Source organism: Squalius cephalus (assembly GCF_949319135.1).
Source record: "Squalius cephalus genome assembly, chromosome: 9".
Taxonomy (NCBI): domain Eukaryota; kingdom Metazoa; phylum Chordata; class Actinopteri; order Cypriniformes; family Leuciscidae; genus Squalius; species Squalius cephalus.
This window is the reverse complement of record NC_137130.1, coordinates 5,411,681-5,433,914: the sequence shown is the minus strand read 5'-3', so window position 1 is coordinate 5,433,914 and position 22,234 is coordinate 5,411,681. Positions and strand designations below refer to the sequence as shown.

Sequence of the window (22,234 nt, the reverse complement as noted above, 5' to 3'; positions counted from 1 at the left end):
TTTATCCTAATTACATTTCTGACATGGAACAGCATGCACCATTCGTCAGTGTCAGCGAGAGACAATCAGAATCCCACATTCCGCTCGTCCGAGCGACGGCCCTGACGGAGAGCTCTTCGGCTGAACTATGCTGATGGTGTCGATATGTCCTGGAGCCTGTCGGGGAAGGTAGAGGGGTGGTACCTTATCTCCTCAGATGTCACTCACAGGGAGAGATCAAAAGGAAGGGTTGAGATGAAGGAGAGTTAGTGCCTGCTCGTCGACTGGCACGCTTGGCTCCGCTAGCTGTCAATTCGGTTGTCTAAATGCTTCATCAATGGCATGACACAACCCCATGCACACTTGACTAGTGAAGTGCACTCACTGCTTTTCAGAAGTAATCACAGAGGGGTAATGGGTGATGCATTGATTTAGATGATTTCACAGGAGTATCTAAACATCCCTTAAACAAGATATACGCAGAAACGAAATTGTGATATTTGTTTACAGAGAATGTATCTTGAATTAAGAATATGTTTTGAGCTATTTTTGGTCACTTGTCTATTTAAGACAAAACCAACGGCAACAGTTAGTTCTAATATCTTATACAATTTTGCTTAAATGTAATTTTATTTTATTATAAGGATGTTTAGATACTGAAAAACAAGGCAAAAATAAGAATTTAGTTTTAGAATAAGTTTTTTTGCAGTATTGTGTAACTTTTGGCTTAGAAGAAACATTTTAATTTCTCAAACTCAATTTAAATGGTAATTTTGCATTATTGCATCTAATTTTTAATTACGTCTTTGTACATTCTGTGAATGCCAGGGAATATAATTTTCTTTTAGACTAAATTTAAATGTTTAATCTTGATAAATAAACTTGGGAAATGCTAATAATAAGCGTCTCTGATTTACTTAGCGTACTAGGGTCTCATTTTGTTACACATACATATTTAAACTTATGCAAACCAGATTTTATTAAAATGTACAAAATAAACAATATAGCAGATTTTAAAATGAATAAATGTAAATGCAGAGTACAATATATAAAGAATACAGTCACTTCAAAAAAGATGACGAGGTCTTCTATGATCATTGTTATGAAGAAAACAATATACATTTTTAGATAATTGACAGGGATTCTCGTTCAAGGCGTTCTCATGGATCCTCAACATTGATCATGCATGTATCATGCAATCTTGCATTGTACGAGTGCATCTAGAACGGTCAGAGGTCTTTGGATCGGTTTATGTACAGAATGGCATTGTCCATGTAGGGGGAGATCTTTGAACCTTATCTTGTGTTGTAACTCCTGCAATGTTTACATTATTTCTTATTACATTACATTATCTGGACTTCACAGACCCATCATGGTCAGGTTTTATGATCTGTGGGAGTAGATCTTCCAAGTGTATGTGCAAGAACCTTGGTTGCTATCTGTTGGTCGGCATTGAGTAAGTCCACAGGCCTGATTGATGAATGTGGGTTTTTCTCCCCTTTTTAAAAGCTAATGGATGCAAAAGGTTCAGGCATCTGTCATTTAGACCTGGCACAATGATAGGGCAAAGCTCAGGTAAGAATGTTGCATATAATTAATGTGGGAAATTATGCTAGCGTCCCTTCAGGATTTTTTTTATATATGAAAAACTTTTAATTTACATATGTGTTTATATATATACTGTATATAAGTTGTTAATATTTATGTGTATATTTATTCATTTAAAACAGATTGTCACAATATCTTGTCATTTTCTGTGTAGGTTCAGGTTGTGAGGTTGGGTCTTTCCACTGTGGGACGGGCCGTTGTATTCCAGTAAGCCAGAGGTGCGATGGGACAACCGACTGCTCGGATAGCTCAGATGAAATTGGCTGCCGTAAGTAACTCTTCCAGACAATCACAAGGTCACACTGAACGCTGATAAAGAGTGACAAGAGTGAAATAGAGCCGTTTAGTTTGTAATCCATAAACCCGGAACAGAATTAGCATTAGCCATGTGCTCCCTCAGGAATTTAAAATGGGATTTTAGAATAGTTTTTGTTGACTCATTTTTTCACATACATTTGTTGAGATAAATTATGTGCAGTCATAAAACATGAATTATAGAGCCTTTTTTGGGCTTTAAAAACATGTTTCTCACAAGTTAAATAAGAGTACGTTATCAAGTAAAATCACACACAGGAAGTGAGCAGTAGCGTTAGCGCTCTTTTCAAACATTCATTCTAGCCCATGTATTCAAGAATTGAAAGTAATAAATAAAATAAATTCTGCTGTAAACTTGCTACCTATGGAACCACTACAAATCTGCTCAGATGACTGTCACAGATCCAGTCACAGAAGAAAACATTAAACATTAAGAAGTTAAAAGGTCAAATTAGGGTCTTTGCAATGTGGGACACAATACCCAATGCAATATATTCTGCTGCATACTGCACATTTTGGCAATTTTAGTAGGTATTCTATACATACTGAAAGGTCACATACAAGTATAATAGTATACTAGTAGTTTTGTCTGTGTACAAAACAATAAGCTGTGTTTTTTTGCAGTGCATTGTGGGATTGAATGAGTGCACTCGATTACGTTTCAGACACCACTACAAATGGCTGTCCCCTCGAATAGTGCCCTGTTTAAGGGTATGGGGGCGATTTCAGACACAGCCTAGGTCAACTAACAATGACAAGGAACACATGCAAACAGAACCAAACCAAAACAGAATATACAGATTATACATGTTACAGCTGCATGACCTGCAAATATAGCCTATGGTACTGGAGTAAAGTGTACAGCAATTACAACGTGATTAAAAAAAAATGAATGGCTTTCTTTTGCATGTAAATTAAGTATAATAATCAGACATTAATGAATCGATTAATTTGCAGAAGTTATTACTAAACACCTGTGCATGAAGTCATTAACGACTGATGTGCGACGGATGTTACTACACTATAAAAAATGATTTTTCGAAGTACTTCTTACAAGAAAAACCTGTTTCAGTCTTTCTACTTTAATTCAATGTGCTGCTTGCTATTTATTTGTAAATAATTGAGAACTTTACTAGCAAATTCTTGAGTGAAAATTTTTTCCACACCCAATTTTTTTTCAGTGTATGGTTTTGGGAAACAAGTGACTAGCTAGTTAATTTCTCCTGTAGTGATGCATCGTACGATGGTAGTTAAGCAGCGCATTATGTTGTTGTATAGTAAATTCCGCCCAGATCTGATCTGATCTGATAATATGCAGTGTACATACTATATACTTCAGAAATGGTATAGATAGCATGCTATTCCGAACAACTGTGGCCCAATAAATAAGGAAAACGTTGAATTAATATGATCAGTAAAGTCAATTTCTTGGCATGCTTATTTCTCTGTCCGTGTCTGTTCTTGCATTCCTCTGTTTATGAAATCTGTCAAGGAATTCTGAGCTATCTGAAATGAGCTCTCTTAGCGCAGGCCAGCTCAAATCTCCTCTAGCTTGGTTAACAATGCCGTCTCATTGCGCTCTTCCAGCCCAGCCCACCTGCGAGAGCGCTCAGTTCCAGTGCCTGAGTGACGGCGAGTGCATTCCTCAGCACTGGGTTTGCGATGATGAGGAGGATTGCGAGGATGGCTCCGATGAAAGGCAGCACTGCCGTGAGTACTCCTTATCTCTCTCCCTCACTTTCTGCTTCCATTTCAATTACGACTGTCCGTCAGAGCTGAGAGCTCCATTGACTCCCAGTAATGTACCGGGATGTAATTTCCGTCATGTCGGAGAAACACGATATCTCAGATGTGCAGGCATCAGTATGAGAAACAAAAGGCAAAGCGTGCATGTGTCGTAGGGAGAGCATCCCACTTTAGTGAAGACGAGGACCACCCAGCGCACTCGTATTATAATCATGTCTCTTTGATCTTTGCTGGCAGCTGGCAGGACGTGCTCCGGTTCACAGTTCACCTGTACGAACGGGGCCTGCATCCCGGGAGGATACAGGTGCGACCGAGTGCCTGACTGCCTAGATGGAGCAGATGAGAGAAACTGCTGTAAGTATTCTGCTGGCGTGTGTGTGATGGGATTAGAGCTAAATAGCTAAATATATCTTACAGTCGTGTTGTACCATTCAACAGTGTTTTCCAAAAAGTCTCTTATGCTCACCAAGGCTGCATTTATTTGATCAAAAATACAGAAAAAACAGTAATATTGTGAAATATCATTACAATTTAAAATGACTATTTTCTATATGAATATATTTTAAAATGTAATTTATTCCTGTGAATTTTCAGCATCATTTCTCCATTCTTCAGTGTCACATGATCCTTCAGAAATCATTCTTAAATGCTGATTTGCTGTTTAAGAAACATTGTTAATATCAATGTTGAAAACAATATTTTTGTGGAAACCGTGATGCATTTCTTTCTTGATTCTTTAATGAGTAGAAAGTTCTAAATAGCGGCATTTATTTGAAATGGAAATCTTTTATAACAATGTAAAAGTTTACTGTCAGTTTTGATGAATTGAATGCTATCCCCAAACCTTTTTTGTCAGACATTTTGAACCAAACACCATTGCAGATTCAAAATGGTTAAAGCAAGTAGTAAAATACAGTAAAAACCTAGTTTTTCATGCAATAAACAAATATAAGATTCTTATTTAATAATTTTCATGTATATGCTGCTTAATAACAATATATACCACTCAGTATGCAAAGTTGCATTGCATTTAATGAATTTGCTTTCATAATGCACTAATTTTTTGCAAGTCCCAAAATAGGGAGGAAGCAAAACTACTCAAATGACACTTAAATATCAAAATAAGTGCATAAACATCTCAAAATTCATGATATTGCTTAATTTTAAAGTGTGAATATAACTTTATAGTGTGAATATATGACATATTGATTGAGGGAGGAAACACACACACATTCACACACATACACAAGGTATGTGTGTTTCCTCCTCCCTCAAAGGCTCCTTTGGCATTTTAATCAATTTGTAAGATTAAGAGTCTCGCTGATGGACAGAAATGGCCACAATATGCTTCTTGTTTGTCAGAGTTGATTGCAGATTCCTCTGTGGATTAGTGCAAGTGTCAGTTCAGTTTCTGTGCCATCATTGAGCTCTTATCACATACTGCTTTACTGTAACAGACTTACTACTGACATAATGGTTTATGTTTGGTTCTGCATTAGCTTTATGCTGATTCTTTGCTCGTACTGTACATTAAGAGCACTCACTGTATGGCGTACCTCAGTGGATGCTGGATTGTATTACACAGTGATTATATTTAATTGAATGACTGAGTGATGGACAGAGTCTCTATTTCTCAGTATACCCAGAGTGCTCGGAGCTGAGGTGTGCTAACGGTGCGTGCTATAACAGGAGCCAGCGCTGTGACCAGGTGCTCAACTGCCGAGACGGATCAGACGAGGCCAATTGCAGTGAGTATCTTTCCCTGGCAGGACACGTATATAGACACAGTCATCTACTGGATGGCCTGGAAAATGTTTACGCTACATTTACCACTGCACGATTTTGCAGATATAATATTTGGTTGTGTGAGAAACATATTTAAATGAGAAAAATGCAAATGTATATATACATAATATTTAATATATGTGACCCTGGACCACAAAACCAGTCACATGAGTCCATTTTCTGAAATTGAGATTTATACATCATATGAAAGCTGAATAAATAAGCTTTTAATTGATGTATGGTTTGTTAGGATAAGACAATATGTGGCCGAGATACAACTATTTGAAAATCTGGAATCTGAGGGTGCAAAAAAATTGAGAAAATCTCCTTTAAAGTTGTTCATTTATGTTCGAGATTGTGCTGCATTCACTCACAGAAATAAATGTTTTATACATTTACGGTAGGAAATTTACAAAATATCTTCATGGAACATGATCTTTACTTAATATCCTAATGATTTTTGGCATAAAAGAAAAATCGATAATTTTGACCCATACAATGTGTTGTTGGCTATTGCCACAAATATACCCGTGCGACTCGTGACTGGTTTTGTGATCCAGGGTCACATATATAATATTTTATTCATATTTTCGATTCACACTTATTTTTATATTTTCAGTTTACATTTCAATTTCAGTCTACATTTGAGTAATTTTGTTACATACTTTTTTATTAGTTTTTTGGTATTACTGTTATTTTTATTTTATTTCAGTTTTGGTATTAGTTAAGTTTTAGTTAATATTTATTTTAAATTAGCAGTTTTAGTGCTTCAACTTCAACTTATTTCAATTAATATTTATATAACTTTTTTTTTAATTTCAGCTTAATTTCAATTAACAAAAATGTTTTTAATAGTTTTAGTTAATAACCCTGATTCTGTGAAACACAAAACAAGATGCTATTCATAAAAAATATGAATAACAGTGACTTTTGCGCAACCTCTCAATTTTTATGAAGCCATTTGATCGTTTTTTGAATCGAACAAAGCAAGTGTAAGTTATTGTTCACTGATTGTCCCATTCGCAGTCTTGTTTTTATTGTCGTGATTCACCGCGACATTCGAAAACCAATTACATCTGCCATCAGTGATATCAAACCTGGAGCAATTTGTTCAAATGCGGCATTTGTGAATTGAAAACAGGGACAAATGATATTTGAGAGGCTTAAATTTAGAGCTGACCGCACACAGATCTATTGTAAGGCTTCATATGAATCATAATATACTTCATATGTATACATAATATACATAATATACTTCATATGAATCATAATATACATAATATACTGCACATATTGGGTGAATACGACGTGAGGGTGAATAAACAATGACAAAAATGTACTTTCGTGTAGTTATTTTCCACTGTATTAAACTATATTTAACTTTTGTGTGAAACTGTGTCATGGATGTGTCTTGGTTGTGTTCAGCCCGGCGGTGCAGCAGCGGTCAGTTTCAGTGCAGCAACGGCGAGTGTATTCCTCGTGGATACGTCTGTGACCACGATGATGACTGTGGAGACAGAAGTGATGAACAGAACTGCAGTACGTAGATTTAATTTTGCACATTTTTCCACATCTGAATCATAAAGAATGTAAAAAGGTAACATAAAGTAGTAGCTTAGAAAAGCCTGTGTATATGCTATCTACAGCCTACCCAACCTGCAGAGGAACATACTTCACCTGTCCCAGCGGCCGCTGCATTCATCAGGTCTGGCTGTGTGATGGAGAGGACGACTGCGAGGACAATGCGGATGAGAAAGGCTGCGGTAAACCTTTGAAATGTTGCTCTGCATGCTAATTATTGCAAAAACCAGGCTTCATTTTCATTGTTTTCTTAATATGAATATGGGCTGAAATTGTGTTTTATGTGACGTGTTTAGACAATGTACAGCGTGAATGCTATCCAGGGGAATGGCCGTGTCCTTCTTCTAGTGTTTGCATCCCTCTTGAGCACCTCTGTGACGGGACGGTACACTGTCCTGACGGAGAAGATGAGACCAACACCACTGCTGGACGCAACTGCAGTGAGTTACCACTAAACACTAGCTGACTTTTGACAGAGCTATTTTAGTATTATCTATATACTAGCCTATTATAGTATGTATTCATATTTTTAATCAGCTTTTATTTTTATATTTTCAGTTTTTGTTTCTTGCGATTCATTTTTTTATGTGCTTTTGTTTCTACCTGTATATAGCTGTAGATTTGATTTCAGTTTTAGTCATTTTAGTACTTCAACTTAAAACCTATTTTATTTCAGTTCTTATTTTCAGTTATTTCAGATCAAATATTTATATTCTATTTATTTTATTTTATTTGGTGTAGAAACAACACAAATAATTAACAAAAGAATCAAAAATACTTACAAAGTAAGAGCAAGTAACACATTGAATTAACTGTGAAATTTTGAAGTGAAAAGACTGAAATAGTATTTTTTATAAAACATACTCCAATAACCTTTGTTTTATCTACTATATTAATTTTTTTATTACCTTTATTATTATTTATTAACTTTTAAAACATTTTTTTTTACAGTTGTAACAATAACATGTAAAAATGTATCTTTTTTTTTTATCTTTTATCTTTTAACATTTTCCTTTTTTTTATTCATGTGCCCTCATCTTTAATGATATCTCTATGATATCTCTTCTCTTCTCTGATGACGTGTTTACCGGCGTGAGGGCGGGACAACCTGTCACTCACATGAGATCGACCAATAGCAAACCACAACCCAACCAATCAATTGCCAGTGGACAAAATCAAATTCCACCCTACATTTTTTCTGCCGTTTCACTCGGATATAAGTCACATTATGGAAGATAAGACGATCGCAGCTTCTTTTTTCATGCTGTCTTTAAAGTTGACCTAACATTTCGAGTGACGTAGCTGTGTTTTGTGTCAGGTATATGGCGCTGTGCATCCCTGAGCTGTGAATATCATTGTCACGCCTCTCCTGACGGAGGAACCTGCGCCTGTCCTCCAGGATATGTGGTCAGCAGAAACGACAGCCGCTCATGCATCGGTAAAACGTTCGATTGGTGATGAAAATGGTTATTCACACACTCAGTCAAACTTGACATGAACTCAACTCTATCCCTGTATTTTGTGCACATGCAGATTATGATGACTGTAGTCTATGGGGTATGTGTGACCAGCTGTGCGAGGATCGGATCGGAAGCCATCGCTGCAGCTGTCGAGAGGGATACCTTCTGGAGCAGCACAGATACTGCCGAGCAAATCCCTCATGTAGGTTCATTCAGGCCTCTAACAATTCAAGCTTATTTGCTTCAAAGCAGCTTCACAAAAATGCATGTTCTGTTATCAGTCAGAGATGAGTGCCAAATAAAGTCACCTTTGTTTATAAAGCACTTTATACAATATAGTTTCAAACTGCTTCACAGTGATACACAGGAAAATAACGATCAATGATGCAAACTATGAGACAAAATCACATTCTGCTGTAAAGCAGCTCTGAAAAAGACAATAGTGACATTCAGCTCAATTCAGTTCAGCTCAATAACTGTGGAAAGTTCATCACAGTGTGTCATAGATATAAGATAATACAAGTTATGTAGCAGATTAAGAAGACACAATGAACATGTTAGGCAATGATTACAGCTTGTGTTCATAATGATTACAATATAAAGTTGACGTCCTTTGAAGTTTTGCATTTAAATCATATCAAATTAAGTAATATTTTTTCATATATTTTACACAGTTTTACAAGTATTGCTCTTTTTATACATTTATTTGTTTTTATCTTTTTGCTGTTATGTCTGCATTGTATTTTCCTGCATGCTTTCACTTATGTATCATGGCTTTCAGACTAATATTCCTAGTGTTAACTGTTATCTTTTATGTCCATTAATCAGGCTTTTAGCAGCCCATCTCTCTTCAAGCGCCCCAGTTTGCATTGAATGCCATCATGTTATTAAGCTCCTGAAATGTCTGCCTCCCAACCATTTGTTTGGCAGGCCTGGGAAAATGAATAACAAGCGCTGGCACCAAACAGCCAATCCTCAACTCTCTCACATTAGTCATGTCTTATCAAATGTACATTATATTATGTGAGCTGTCTGAAGATTGTCAAACCGTATCCTTCATTTTGAAGGCATATTCCTAAATGAATCCACTTTGTTTGGTTATCTTTAGCTGGGATGCCCTCTCTGATATTCTCCAATGGGAGAGACTTGCTGATTGCTGATGTCCACGGACACAGCGCTCAAACCCTGGTTGAGTCCCAGAACAGAGGAGTTGCTGTTGGTGTGGACTTCCACTACCAGCTGAACAGGGTCTTTTGGACAGACACAATCCAAAATAAGGTAAAATGGACTTCAGACTAAGAACAACAGGTTGCATATAGTTCCTAAAAATGAGCAGGGCTGGGCAATTATATACTACTGTTCAAAAGTTTGGGAAGAGTTTTTCTTTTATTCAACAAGGATGTATTCAATTGATCAAAAGTGTAAATACATTTATTTATTTATGTTACAAATTTTGAAAAAACGCTGTTTTTGAACTTTGTGTTTTTCAAAGAATCCTGAAAAATGTTTGGTATCTACAGAAATATTCAGCAGTTTTCAACATTGATAAAGATAAGAAATGTTTCCTAAGCAGCAAATCATCATATTAGAATGATTTCTGGAGGATCATGTGACACTGAAGACTGGAGTAATGATGCTGAAAATTCAGCTTTGATCACAGGAATAAATTACATTTTAAAAGATATTCAAATAGAAAAGTTATTTTAAATTACAATAATATTTCACATTCACATTTTTACTATTTTAAATTAGTGCAGATAAATGCAAAAAAGAAATGCAGCCTTGATGAGGATAAGAGACTTATTTTAAAAAAACTTTTTTTTAAAAACGTATCAATCCCAATCGTTTGACCTGGTGTATAATCTCAATATTTTTCAGTCTTTCAGACAAGGTTGATATTTTTGTAAATAACTTTTTTCAATCTAACATTTCCATCAAACAGCCATTGTAGCCTAGTAGTTGTTTAAAGGAGAACTCCGGTCAATTTTAACATTGAGCTCATTTTTTTGTACATTTGGAGTGCTGTCAATACAGAGAACAACGACACAAATCGGTGTTGCCTACACCGAGTTATTCTATTTTTAAAATTTGCACCCTGTTGACTTCAATGGGGCAAGTACTAAACCTGCTTTTAGCCTCTTAACATCCTTGATGTGTCATTACAAGTGCACAGAAAATGTGAGTGATTCCTTCCGAGTGAACACGAGTGAATTTGACTGCAGTAGATGTGAAAGAAATGTATAAAAATGATGTTATTTAAGCCAGCGCAAATACCTGTTTACATCCTGTTTTTCGGGTGAAGTCCAAAGTAGTCGATTGCCGAGTTCACGCGCATAGGTTTAGTTACCTATGATCACGCACGTGAACTCGGCAATCGACTACTTTGGACTTTGACCGAAAACAGGATGTAAACACAGGTATTTGCGCTGGCTTAAATAACATCATTTTTATACATTTCTTTCACATCTACTGCAGTCAGACTCACTCGTGTTCACTCGGAAGGAATCACTCACATTTTCTGTGCACTTGTAATGACACATCAAGGATGTTAAGAGGCTAAAAGCAGGTTTAAAACTTGCCCCATTGAAGTCAACAGGGTGCAAATTTTAAAAATAGAATAACTCGGTGTAGGCAACACCGATTTGTGTCGTTGTTCTCTGTATTGACAGCACTCCAAATGTACAAAAAAATGAGCTGAATGTTAAAATTGACCGGAGTTCTCCTTTAATGCAAGTTGAAAAATCTATTAAAAAAAATTATGGCGCAATATTTACAATATTGCTTAACTTGATTATATTTTTATGGTGTTAGCAATATCATTGGATATATTGTGAATGTTCTAATTGCTTTACTGCTCATTGTTTTCAAAGCTCAGTGTGTGGCATTAATGTTTCCCACTTACATTCATTTAATGCTCTGGCACCTGCCACGGCTTCTCAGCTTTCCTGAATTTAATAAGTGGCATTTCACAGATTACTGAAGTTCTAACCTTGTCAGGCCGAGAGATATCGATGTTACATTTGTTGTTGATAACAAAGCTCTGCATTATACCAGCTCTTCCTCCTTGGACATGTACTAACGTCCCTGACCCTCAACACACACTCACACATACAATCATTGTGCCAGTCAGACTGCTCTGATCTCACCTCATACACCCCAGCAACAACGTTTGGCTAAAGGCCCAAACAGAGTGTGCCAGCATCTTCCAAGCCTCCCTAAACTCTTCCTGAAGCAATCAGGACCAGGCAATATTATGTTAACCCTCAGAGACCCACTTAGAAATTAAAACAGATTTAAAGTATATATAATATCTGTTTTCACTAAAAATAGGTTACAACTTCATATACCTCTCAAATGCATGATTGCAACAAGTTAATGATTGTGTAATGTGAATTTACTGTAGTAGTTATGTTATATGAATATATACACACAATACCATCTAAAAGTTTGGGTCTGTAAGATTTTATTGAATGTCTCTTGAATGCTCATCTGTTTGATTAAAAAAAATACAGTAAAAATAGTAATATTGTGAATTATCATGCAAATTCAAATCAACTGTTTTCTATTTTAGTATGATAATATTTTAAAATGTAATTTATTCCTGTGATCAAAGCTGAATTTTCATCATCATTACTCCAGTCTTCAGTGTCACATGATCCTTCAGAAATCATTCTAATATGATGATTTGCTGCTCAAGATACATTTATTATTATTATCAATGTAGAAAACAGTTGTTTTTACAAAAAAATGTATTGTTTTTTCCCTATATATATATATATATATATATAGTACTGTGCAAAAGTCTTAGGCATGTTAATCCCCCCCAAATAAGATTTATATCTTTTGTTGTAGTATGTCAGTAGGAAATATCAGTTTACATTTCCAAACATTCTTTTTGCCATTAATTGTAATAATCCAGTGAGATTTGTGTATGCACAAGGAATCTGACAACTAACTAACTGTAATAACTGACTTAAAACCATTTTTTTGGGGGGGGGGGGGGGGGGGGGGGGTATTAACATGCCTAAGACTTTTGCACAGTACTATATATATATATATATACAGTTTTCTCAAACTTTTGAATAGTATAGTATATGTTGTATATGTATACTTGAATCGGTTGACAAACATTCTATAATTATTTTCAGGGAAACGCACAGCTAAAGTAGTTCCAGGCAGGTCTTGACCACATCGCATGTCCATATCACTTCGCCAAATGATTTCAGTTATTTCAAAGGTCCTTAGAGATTACAACAGCAAAAGAGCCAAAGCCCACAACGACAACGAACAAGCAAATAAATATAGTAAACAATAGGATAAAACGACAAATTATTTCTGTTTTTTGCCACAAAATTACATTTTATTATGTACGGAAAGCACATTCTTACTTTCTTCCACTCTCTCTCCCTTTCAAACACGCACACATACAGTTCAGACACACACTCGCACAGAAATGTGTTGTCAGCGCTGCTCGGAGGATTTTATCAACAAAATAGTTTAGCAACTTAAAAGCTACATCACATTTCTCACTAGCGAGGTAATAACGGCGCTGTTCTTGAATCAGATAAACTTACAGTTTCGCTATAAGTAGAGACGCTGCTGCCGAACACTGCTGATACACGCACAGACTCAGGTAATTCACACACACTCTCTAATAACTGCTATCAACATGCTAACATGCTATCAATGGCTCAGTTCTTCGTTACTAGCTCTAAAATTACGTTCTGGCGTGGGATGAGCGTTTTAAGGACAAAAACCTGACAAATGTCTTGAAATACAGCATATGAACAATGCCTTGAAGTGTGGTAACCGTAGTATAAGCGGAATAATTGACTCTTGTCAGTTTAATGATTAGAAAATAGTGTACACCCGTAATGTAACGGCCAAAAAGTTATATTCTAAAACTAATATTCTTTCCTTAATTCCCAACACTGAGAGTGCCTTGAAAACCCATTGATTTCCGTTTTGTTTTGCTAATGTTTAACTAATGTTCCTTCAAATATGAGGAAAAAAAGAACTATCAGTGCTTTGGTGTGGAGGCTATGAAGGAAGTTGGCTCTCCGTCAGCGGAAAAGGGAATTCTTCAACTGATGCCTGTAGATACTGCTAATACGTTAATAATGGGCGAGCAGTCTGGCTCCCAAAGGGCTGCAGTCACGGTAACTGGCTCACATCGGTGCTAGACTCTACATTTTTCTAATCTCCAGAAAGTGTCTGATATGCAGGAGAATGCGTGCATATTTCTGCGTAATTTTATGCAACCCGAGAGGATCTGGAGTGACCGTGCAGTATTCGTGTTCCCCATGTTCAGTCCCTTTTTTTACGCATTTTTTGGCCAGCTCAAAGAGCTTTGTTTCAAACTCTTGGCTACTTTGTGATTTGGAGATCAGCCATGGAGCAAAAAAAGTGGGTACATACAAGGAGACGGGTTTCTGCGATTAGTACCCCAACATAACACAATGCCGGTAGAGACTCTTCGCAGGGGGTCTGGAAAGAGCCACACCACCAAACCACCTTCACAGCTTGAGTTTCTGTTAAACGGGTCAGCTAAGAATCATAGTCTTTTAGACGTTTGGCTCTGGTTTCCAAAGGGCGAAGCCTGCAAAGAGCAATGGTGCCTTAGCTTGTGTTATGATGCCAAGGGATCCAGCCTGAGAAACTGGTGCCATCTTTTAATCAGTAGGGCAGTGGTTTCAGAGTACCACCTCTGGGGCAGCGGAGAAAGGCAACCTCTCAGATGTTAGATGATACAAGCCAGACAATAATCTTATTACCCATGATTATTTAAGAAGAGAATATAATGGCAAGTTTTGATTGTTTTGGTAGGATTCTAAACCTTAGATCATCAGGTTGGACTTACATAGGTTGATTTCGTGCAGCATACTAGGAAATAAAGCATAGCCATGCTGTTTACCGGCCAAACTTATGAGGTTGGTTGTCTATTGTGATCTTTCTATAAGTGAAGCTGGTTGAACCCGTGTTGTTTTAGTATTATTTATATGCTATTAAGGTAAAAATTAAGGTTATGATCGTTTAGATTCTGTCCGCTTTGAATCAGACAAAGATAAAGAGATGAAGTAGTGCGTAAGATTACATTTACTTTAATGAATGAATTATAACATTCATTTTAATTAATTATTGAGAGAGAAAGAGAGAGAGAGAGAGAGAGAGAGAGAGAGAGAGAGAGAGAGAGATGAGAGGTGTGTGTGCGTGTGTGTGTGAATTAACTGCGTCTGTGTGCAGCTTCTCTCTCAAAGAATCTGTGAGTTGAATTACTTCAAAACCAGCGATGAAACCCCCTCATTGCTGAGAAATATAATGTAGTGATACTACTTTTATTAATAAAAGTTACGGGGAAGCGTTGATAACAAGTTCCTGTGGGTGTGCAGCATGATCTCCGCTGTGTGCGAGTGATATATGTCTGTGTGCGCTTCAATAAAAACAGCACATTAATATAGCACGGTGATTACACTGACTTGGAACTAGCTGTCCATTAAACGGTTTTATTGCACACCTTCCAGCCAATCAGAATTGAGTATTCAGACAAACCATGGTATAACAGTTTTTATAAATATTTTAAATAGCTTTTATTTTTTTATTTTTCAGTTATCACTTTAATTTTTGTTTAATTTTGAGTAAAACATTTTTTTTATTTAATATTGCTATTTAGGTGTAAATTGTTATTTCAGCTTTAGCTTTCGTTCAGTTTATTTATTCACTAATTCTAAGTTTTTTTTAATTTATTTTACTTATTTTTGTTTAGTTTAAAAATTTCATCTAATATTTTATTTTATTAACAAAAATGCTATTAATCGTTTTTAGATTTAATATATAAATAATTTATTTATTTAGCAATTTTGGTTAATTTATATTAATTATTTAATGTATCATATTTATTATTTGAATATATATATTATAAATATATAAAATATATTTATTTATTTAGTCATTTAGTTAGTAATTTCGTCAACTTGCCAAGGCATGTTGCATTTTATTTCAACTTTATTTCAGTGAGATAAACTTAAGAAGTTTAACTTCTTTAACTTAAGAACACTACAACAAATGCCGGTCTTTTCAGCAATGTTAAAACCTCAACAGCTTCCCTAACCAGTTGTTTTCTCCAAATAGGTGTTTTCCGTGGATATGGATGGGTCGCATTTGCAGGTGGTACTGAACGTATCCGTGGACTATCCTGAAAACCTCGCCGTGGACTGGGTGAATAATAAGCTGTATGTGGTGGAGGGCAGCGTCAACAGAATCGACATGGTGGACTTAGACGGGAGCAATCGGGTCACGTTGATCGCCGAACACCTGGGCAACCCAAGAGGTCTCGCGCTTGACCCGACTGTGGGGTGAGTTCCCAGAGGAGAGGTTAGACGGTTCCCATTGACTTTAATCTTACCCTAGCTTCCTCCACATAATCCGCGCCCATTGTTAGTGAAATCATAAAGCTGATCTCGGATCTGCAGCATCAGATACTGAGAATGGGAATGTTGTACACTGTCTGTAAGGATTAGTCAGAAGTAATTAAGCAAAGATGAGCTTCATGGAAACCAGATAGGGCCGTATGGCCAGGTGGCCCCCTGCTAAATTGAGAAGTGACAATTAATGCGTAAAGTTGAATCGCTATGGATCGTGTTTGAAAATAAAGTTCTTTGGGTATTTATTTCAAAATCTCGTTCTTATCCCCAAGGGTTTATCCGTAACCCAATACTGTCCAAACTGAGCGCTAACAGTATATTAGAGTAAATACCTTTGAAATTCAAGTTGCTCTTCAAGTCTTTCAGTGCAACATTAGATTGATAAATCATGGTTTAATATAAGATTATTTCCTCTTTTTATTGTAGACAGTAAATGTGATTATAAAAGAATGTCTTGTGTCACAATGAGTTTATTGTGTTTGAGTTTAGGTACCTCTTCTTCTCTGACTGGGATACTTTGAATGGGGAACCAGGTTTGGAAAGGGCCTACATGGATGGCACCAATCGATATGGGATCATTAGGACCAAACTCGGCTGGCCTGCTGGGATTACTTTGGATCTTGAGGCCAAGAGAGTGTATTGGGTGGACAGCCGTTACGATTATATTGAAACCACAACCTACGATGGCTTGCACAGGTATCTTCTACAAGTTGCAGAGATGTTTCATTTGGGAATGCATGCTGATTTTCCCATGTTGTTTCCACTTTTCAGAAGTGTATTAGGCTCTTATTTGAATTCTCCGATAGGAAAACGGTGGTTCATGGTGGTTCTGTGATTCCTCATCCATTTGGCATTGCTTTGTTCGAGCATTCGGTCTACTACACTGACTGGACCAAGATGGCAGTTATGAAGGCTAATAAATACAGCGACAACAGTCCTCAAGAGCTCTACAAGACCTCTCTGAGACCACATGGTCTGACTGTGGTCCATTCATACAAACAGCCCTTTGGTAAGCAGCCTAGAAAGTGTATGTGCTACTCAGTATCATTAAAATTAAACTGCTTAGATGTCGCCAACAGAATTTTAGTTTGATAAGTATGTGATTTCAGTGCAGTTTTGGTTTTGCTGTGGTTTTGGTTCTATGAGTATTTTCCCACTCATTTTCGCTAAGTTTTAAGCAATGAAGCACAGGTTAATAGATCATTGAGGCAAACTGATGATATTCACACAGTGTTAACTACTTGGCACAAGCTGATTGGTTCATATCGCATCTGCAGCCAATGAGCTTGCTGCTCACAACATTTAAATGGCTGGTTAGCATTCACAATAGCAGTTTGCAGCAGTTCCTCTGAAACCCTCCACCTTTCCCAGCTCCACCTGTATAGATCTGCTATGGGTAATTTATAAATATCCTATTTGTGCAGCAGCAGTATGGCTTGCATACTCACAGCAGCATATCAGCGTATGTTTTGGCAGTAGCAAGTTCCTGGCCTTGCTCTTCAGCAGCAGCAGCGTAGCAGATCTAGTCCGCCAATACCAAATACATTAATATTATCATATCCATTACCATGCTAAAAGTCTTCAGAGATTTTTCATGATAGAACTAGAATTAAACTGAATACTGAAAATACCGATTGTCATTAGAACTGACTAATGTTAAGGCAGTGTGTCCACCAAAGCGTTTTTTCACACGGCTGGCGTATTTTTTCAATTGTTTTCAATGGGAGCGCCGCGTTTTTAAAACGGCATGAGCGTAACGAGGTGCTGAGTGTTTTTTTCATGCTGACGCGCTGAAGCGTTTTTTACAGGTCACCGAGAGTTGAAGAATATTCAACTTTGGGTAAAACGCAGCGCTCATCACTGTCACTTTTTACCCAGCCGTCCAATCACAGTGGAGGAGGGGCGGGACAAATACCACACCGACCAACCGCCACTTGCTGCTTGTACAATGTCAACAGACGACAACAACAAGCATAATAACGGAACAAAATAATTTAAAACAAGAGCCAGAGAAAATACGTTACATTGTATCGACATTTTAATATAGAATCGACACAGAAACAAAATATGTGTGAAATGAGATACTAATGACACTTTCGCGGATATTCCGTATTATAACAAGCAAAGCGTCTCAACTGAAAAAAATGCTGCGCTGCCAAACCGCTCTCAAGTGCCCATAGCTAGGCGTTTTCAGCTGGCTAAAAACGCTTTGGTGGACACACGGCCTAAGTATAAAATAGACTATATTTGTATACGTTTATATATTTGTATAAGTTTAAACTTTTTAAATTCAGTTTAAGTTTAAATCTAAATATGCAAATTGATACATGCACACACACACAAATATATATATATATATACATATTTGAATATTTTGCAATAGACTATCAGAGATTTCCATTACGTAAATTAGTGGTCACTACTGAGCCGTTCCTGTTTCCATGGACCTTGTTTATATCTCTGGATTATGCATTCACAATTGATCAGCGCTAAATACAGGTGTTAGTGTGGTCCAAAAAGTTTTGTTTTGATCAATAAAACCACACATAAAAATAATCAGAAATGCAATGTGATCTCATCTTATTTGTAGTGTAAACATTATGTTAATCCGTCCTGTTGCATCCTGAATGGCAGTGAAACACCTGTGAATTAATCACTGTGCTTAGGAGAGGTTTAAAACAAAAACACTGAATGATTTGCTATTCTTTTTGTGGTTTTATTCTGGTGACATGTATGTTTGTTTGCTCGGCCAGTAAGTAACCCCTGTGGCACTGGTCGAGGAGGCTGTGAGCACATCTGTGTTCTGAGTCACAGAACTGATAATGGCGGTCTGGGATATCGCTGCCGCTGCCGAATGGGCTACGATCTGCACGCTGACGGCAAGAGATGCGTCGGTAAGACAGATCTTAGTCACACCTTGTGTTTGTTTCTTTGATTAGCATTTGCATCTTATGTTTTTATATTAGACATCTGAGATACAAGAACTTGATGTTTAAGAATACACATAATGAAAAATATGTCTCTTGCAGCTGTGAGGCAGTTTCTGCTGTTCTCCAGTCAGCTGGCGGTCAGAGGAATCCCATTCAACCTGTCCACACAAGAAGACGTCATTCTACCTGTGACAGGAACTCCATCTTATTTTGTTGGAGTGGACTTCAGTGCTGCAGACAATTCAATTTTCTTCTCTGATACAGTGAAGGACATCATCTACAAACAGAAAGTTGATGGAACTGGTGAGAATGGCTAGTTTTTAACAGTAAAGCTGCTGTATATATGTGTGTGTGTGTGTGTGTGTGTGTGTGTGTTTGTGTGTGTGTGTATTATGCATATTTAATTATATTAAATATGTATAAATATCATATATAAATGTATATGATTATATACACACACACACACACACACATATATAGATATAGATATATATTATTGCTTATATTCACTGAAATGTTCTTCAGTTCGAATTATCTCATCATTTTTATTTTGAAAATCGTATTCATTTTGCTGGTGAACAAAAGCACAACATCTTTGATGAAATGTCCTTGACCTGTAGGCAGATAAAGTGAGAAACTGATACTCACTGAATACTCCATTCAGCCCTCGGGATGTTTGCTGTGTGCCAACAACACATTTCGCTGCATGTGATCTCGGCTATCAGCTACCTTCAAAGGCCAACTACATGAGATAATGTGTTCGCTGGTGTTGGACTACATTTCTAAAATAAATCCAGGACTCTAATACAGTCCTCCTCCTGACTCAACCCAAAAAATATAGACAGTTCATGTTATTCATCACCTGTAAGACACAAGTTGGGAGGCAAGCAGCTTAGTACCAAAGGTCAGCCAGTGTGACCCTGTAGAGCTGATGATTAGGGTTTCAGAAGGGGCAATACATGGGAGCCTGGTGCATTTTGGGGCGGGGAAACAAAATTTGCTAAATGAAGTGCTGCTTTAAGACCCCACACAATTAATTTTTTTTATAGCATTTATGTTTGTTAGCATCAAGTTCATCTCCACTACCATTCAAAAGTTTGGGATCTGTAAGATTTTTAAAAAATGTTTTCAAAATAAGTCTCTTATTCTCACCAAGGCTGCATTTATTTGATCAAAAATACAGTAAAAACTTTTAAAATGTAATTTATTCCTGTGATGCCATTATTATTCCAGTCTTCAGTGTCACATGATCCTTCAGAAATCATTCAAATATGCTGATTTGATGCTCAAGAAACAATTCGTATTATTATCATCAATAATGAAAACAGATGTGCAGTTTAATTCTTCTTTGGAAACTATGATACTTTTCTGGATTCTTTGGATGAACAGAAAGTTCAAAAGAACAGCATTTATTTGAAATATAAATCTTTTATAACATTATTTTGATCAGAATTGATCAATTTAACGCATCCTTGCTAAATAAAGGTATTAATATATTTTTTAAAAAACTTACTGACCCCAAACTTTTGAACAGTAGTGTATATGCTAGTGTACTTATAAAAGTTCACAGAATTGGCTTTCGGAAGTGTAAATTACAACTTATTACCAATATCAATTGGCTTTCATCTTAATTTTTTATCTGACATGCCCCCAACTTGGAAAGTTCCCCAACTGAAATACTTCCAATTTCAATAGTATGTATAGTTAAAATCTCTACTGCCAATACAGGCTCCACATTTTTCCACATTGTTTCTTGCTTTCACAGCTCTTAAGTGTACATGCAAAACAGCAGTGGATTGCACTTTCATCTTTGTGTTTCTTTGCTTTAAACTGCACAGGTAGGGAGGCACTAGCAGCCAATCGGGTGGATGGTGTGGAAGATCTTGCTTATGACTGGATATCAAAGAACCTATACTGGACCGATCCACGGTACAGGAGTATATCTGTCATGAAGGTCTCAGATAAGTCCAGACGAGCCATTGTACGCAACCTCAACAACCCCAGATCCATAGTGGTCCACCCGGTGGCTGGGTGAGTCATTTATCAGCTAGTCTTGATATTGCTATTTTATATACATCAAAAAAGAAAAGTAGTTAATACTGTGGCTCTGTTACAAAACTTAGTGAGCTACAATACTTTGCTGTCTACTGGCTAAATAGGCTGCTATCTTCTAGAAAGTGAAATCGAACCTAATAAGTGACCAATTTGGAGTGCAGTGACCTTACTGACCCTTATGTTGTTCCAAACCTGTATGAGATTCTTTCTTCTGTTAAACACAAAAGAAAATATTTTAAAGGAACACGCCAACTTTTTGGGATTTTAGCTTATTCACCGTATCCCCCAGAGTTAGATAAGTCCATACATACCTTTTTCATCTCCGTGCGTGCCGTAACTCTGTCTGACGCACCCACCGCTAGCCTAGCTTAGCACAAAGACTGGAGGTAAACGGCTCCAGCTAGCATACTGCTCCAAATAAGTGACAAAATAACGCCAACATTTTCCTATTTACATGTTGTGATTTGTATAGTCGTATACATACTGGGAACTATTTTCTCAGAAGGCGAAGCACTGCTACTTAGGCGGAGTGATTTACTCCAACTCTGAGCGAACACTCTGCTCCTCAAATCACTCCGCCCAAGTAGCAGTGCTTCGCCTTCTGAGAATATAGTTCCCAGTATGTGTACGGTTAGAAGATGGCTGTGTCTCATGTGACCTTGTTATTTGTACACGCTGTGACTATACAAATCACAACATGTAAATAGGAAAATGTTGACGTTATTTTGTCACTTATTTGGAGCAGTATGCTAGCTGGAGCTGTTTACCTCCAGTCTTTGTGCTAAGCTAGGCTAGCGGTGGGTGCGTCAGACAGAGTTACGGCACGCACGGAGATGAAAAAGGTATGTATGGACTTATCTAACTCTGGGGGATACGGTGAATAAGCTAAAGTCCCAAAAAGTCAGCTTGTTCCTTTAAAGAATGTTGGTAACCAGACAGTTTGACTTCATTGACTTCCATAGTAGGAAAAAAAATGTATATGGAAGTCAATGGGTGACGTCAACTGTCTGGTTACCAACATTCTTCAAAATATCTTCTTTTGTGTTGAACAGAAGAAAGAAACTCATACAGGTTTGGAACAACATGAGGGTGAGTAAAGAATGACACGTGTTTAATTTTTGGGTGAACTATCCCTTTAATGGAAAAAAAGGATTATGATTGTGGGTTCAAAACCACAGGAACGTTCAAATGTGAACAGACACAATTCATAAACACAGCTTGGGGGAGCAAAGCTTTCACCTCGCTTCTCTGTTTCTCTAAGACCATGAAAATAAAATCGTGCCACTTGTGTCCAGTCACACCTTTCATAATGCAGGAGGTGCCCAGCCATTCATAGATTGCTCCAGCTTTGAAC

At 37.0% G+C, this 22,234-nt stretch overlaps 1 protein-coding gene across 1 annotated transcript in view; it reads left to right on the top strand.

Annotated features, from left to right (window-relative positions):
• Positions 1–22,234, top strand: part of lrp2a (low density lipoprotein receptor-related protein 2a) — a 101,747-nt gene that overhangs the window by 10,769 nt on the left and 68,744 nt on the right. Inside the window, exons 2-17 of the mRNA XM_079880472.1 lie at positions 1,742–1,855; positions 3,490–3,612; positions 3,886–4,002; positions 5,286–5,396; positions 6,859–6,972; positions 7,080–7,196; positions 7,311–7,454; positions 8,333–8,452; positions 8,548–8,676; positions 9,583–9,752; positions 15,603–15,826; positions 16,385–16,591; positions 16,702–16,904; positions 18,649–18,789; positions 18,925–19,128; positions 20,664–20,856. Of these exons, the coding sequence (XP_079736598.1) occupies positions 1,742–1,855; positions 3,490–3,612; positions 3,886–4,002; positions 5,286–5,396; positions 6,859–6,972; positions 7,080–7,196; positions 7,311–7,454; positions 8,333–8,452; positions 8,548–8,676; positions 9,583–9,752; positions 15,603–15,826; positions 16,385–16,591; positions 16,702–16,904; positions 18,649–18,789; positions 18,925–19,128; positions 20,664–20,856 (2,431 nt within the window). The remainder of the gene's footprint in view (positions 1–1,741; positions 1,856–3,489; positions 3,613–3,885; positions 4,003–5,285; positions 5,397–6,858; positions 6,973–7,079; positions 7,197–7,310; positions 7,455–8,332; positions 8,453–8,547; positions 8,677–9,582; positions 9,753–15,602; positions 15,827–16,384; positions 16,592–16,701; positions 16,905–18,648; positions 18,790–18,924; positions 19,129–20,663; positions 20,857–22,234) is intronic.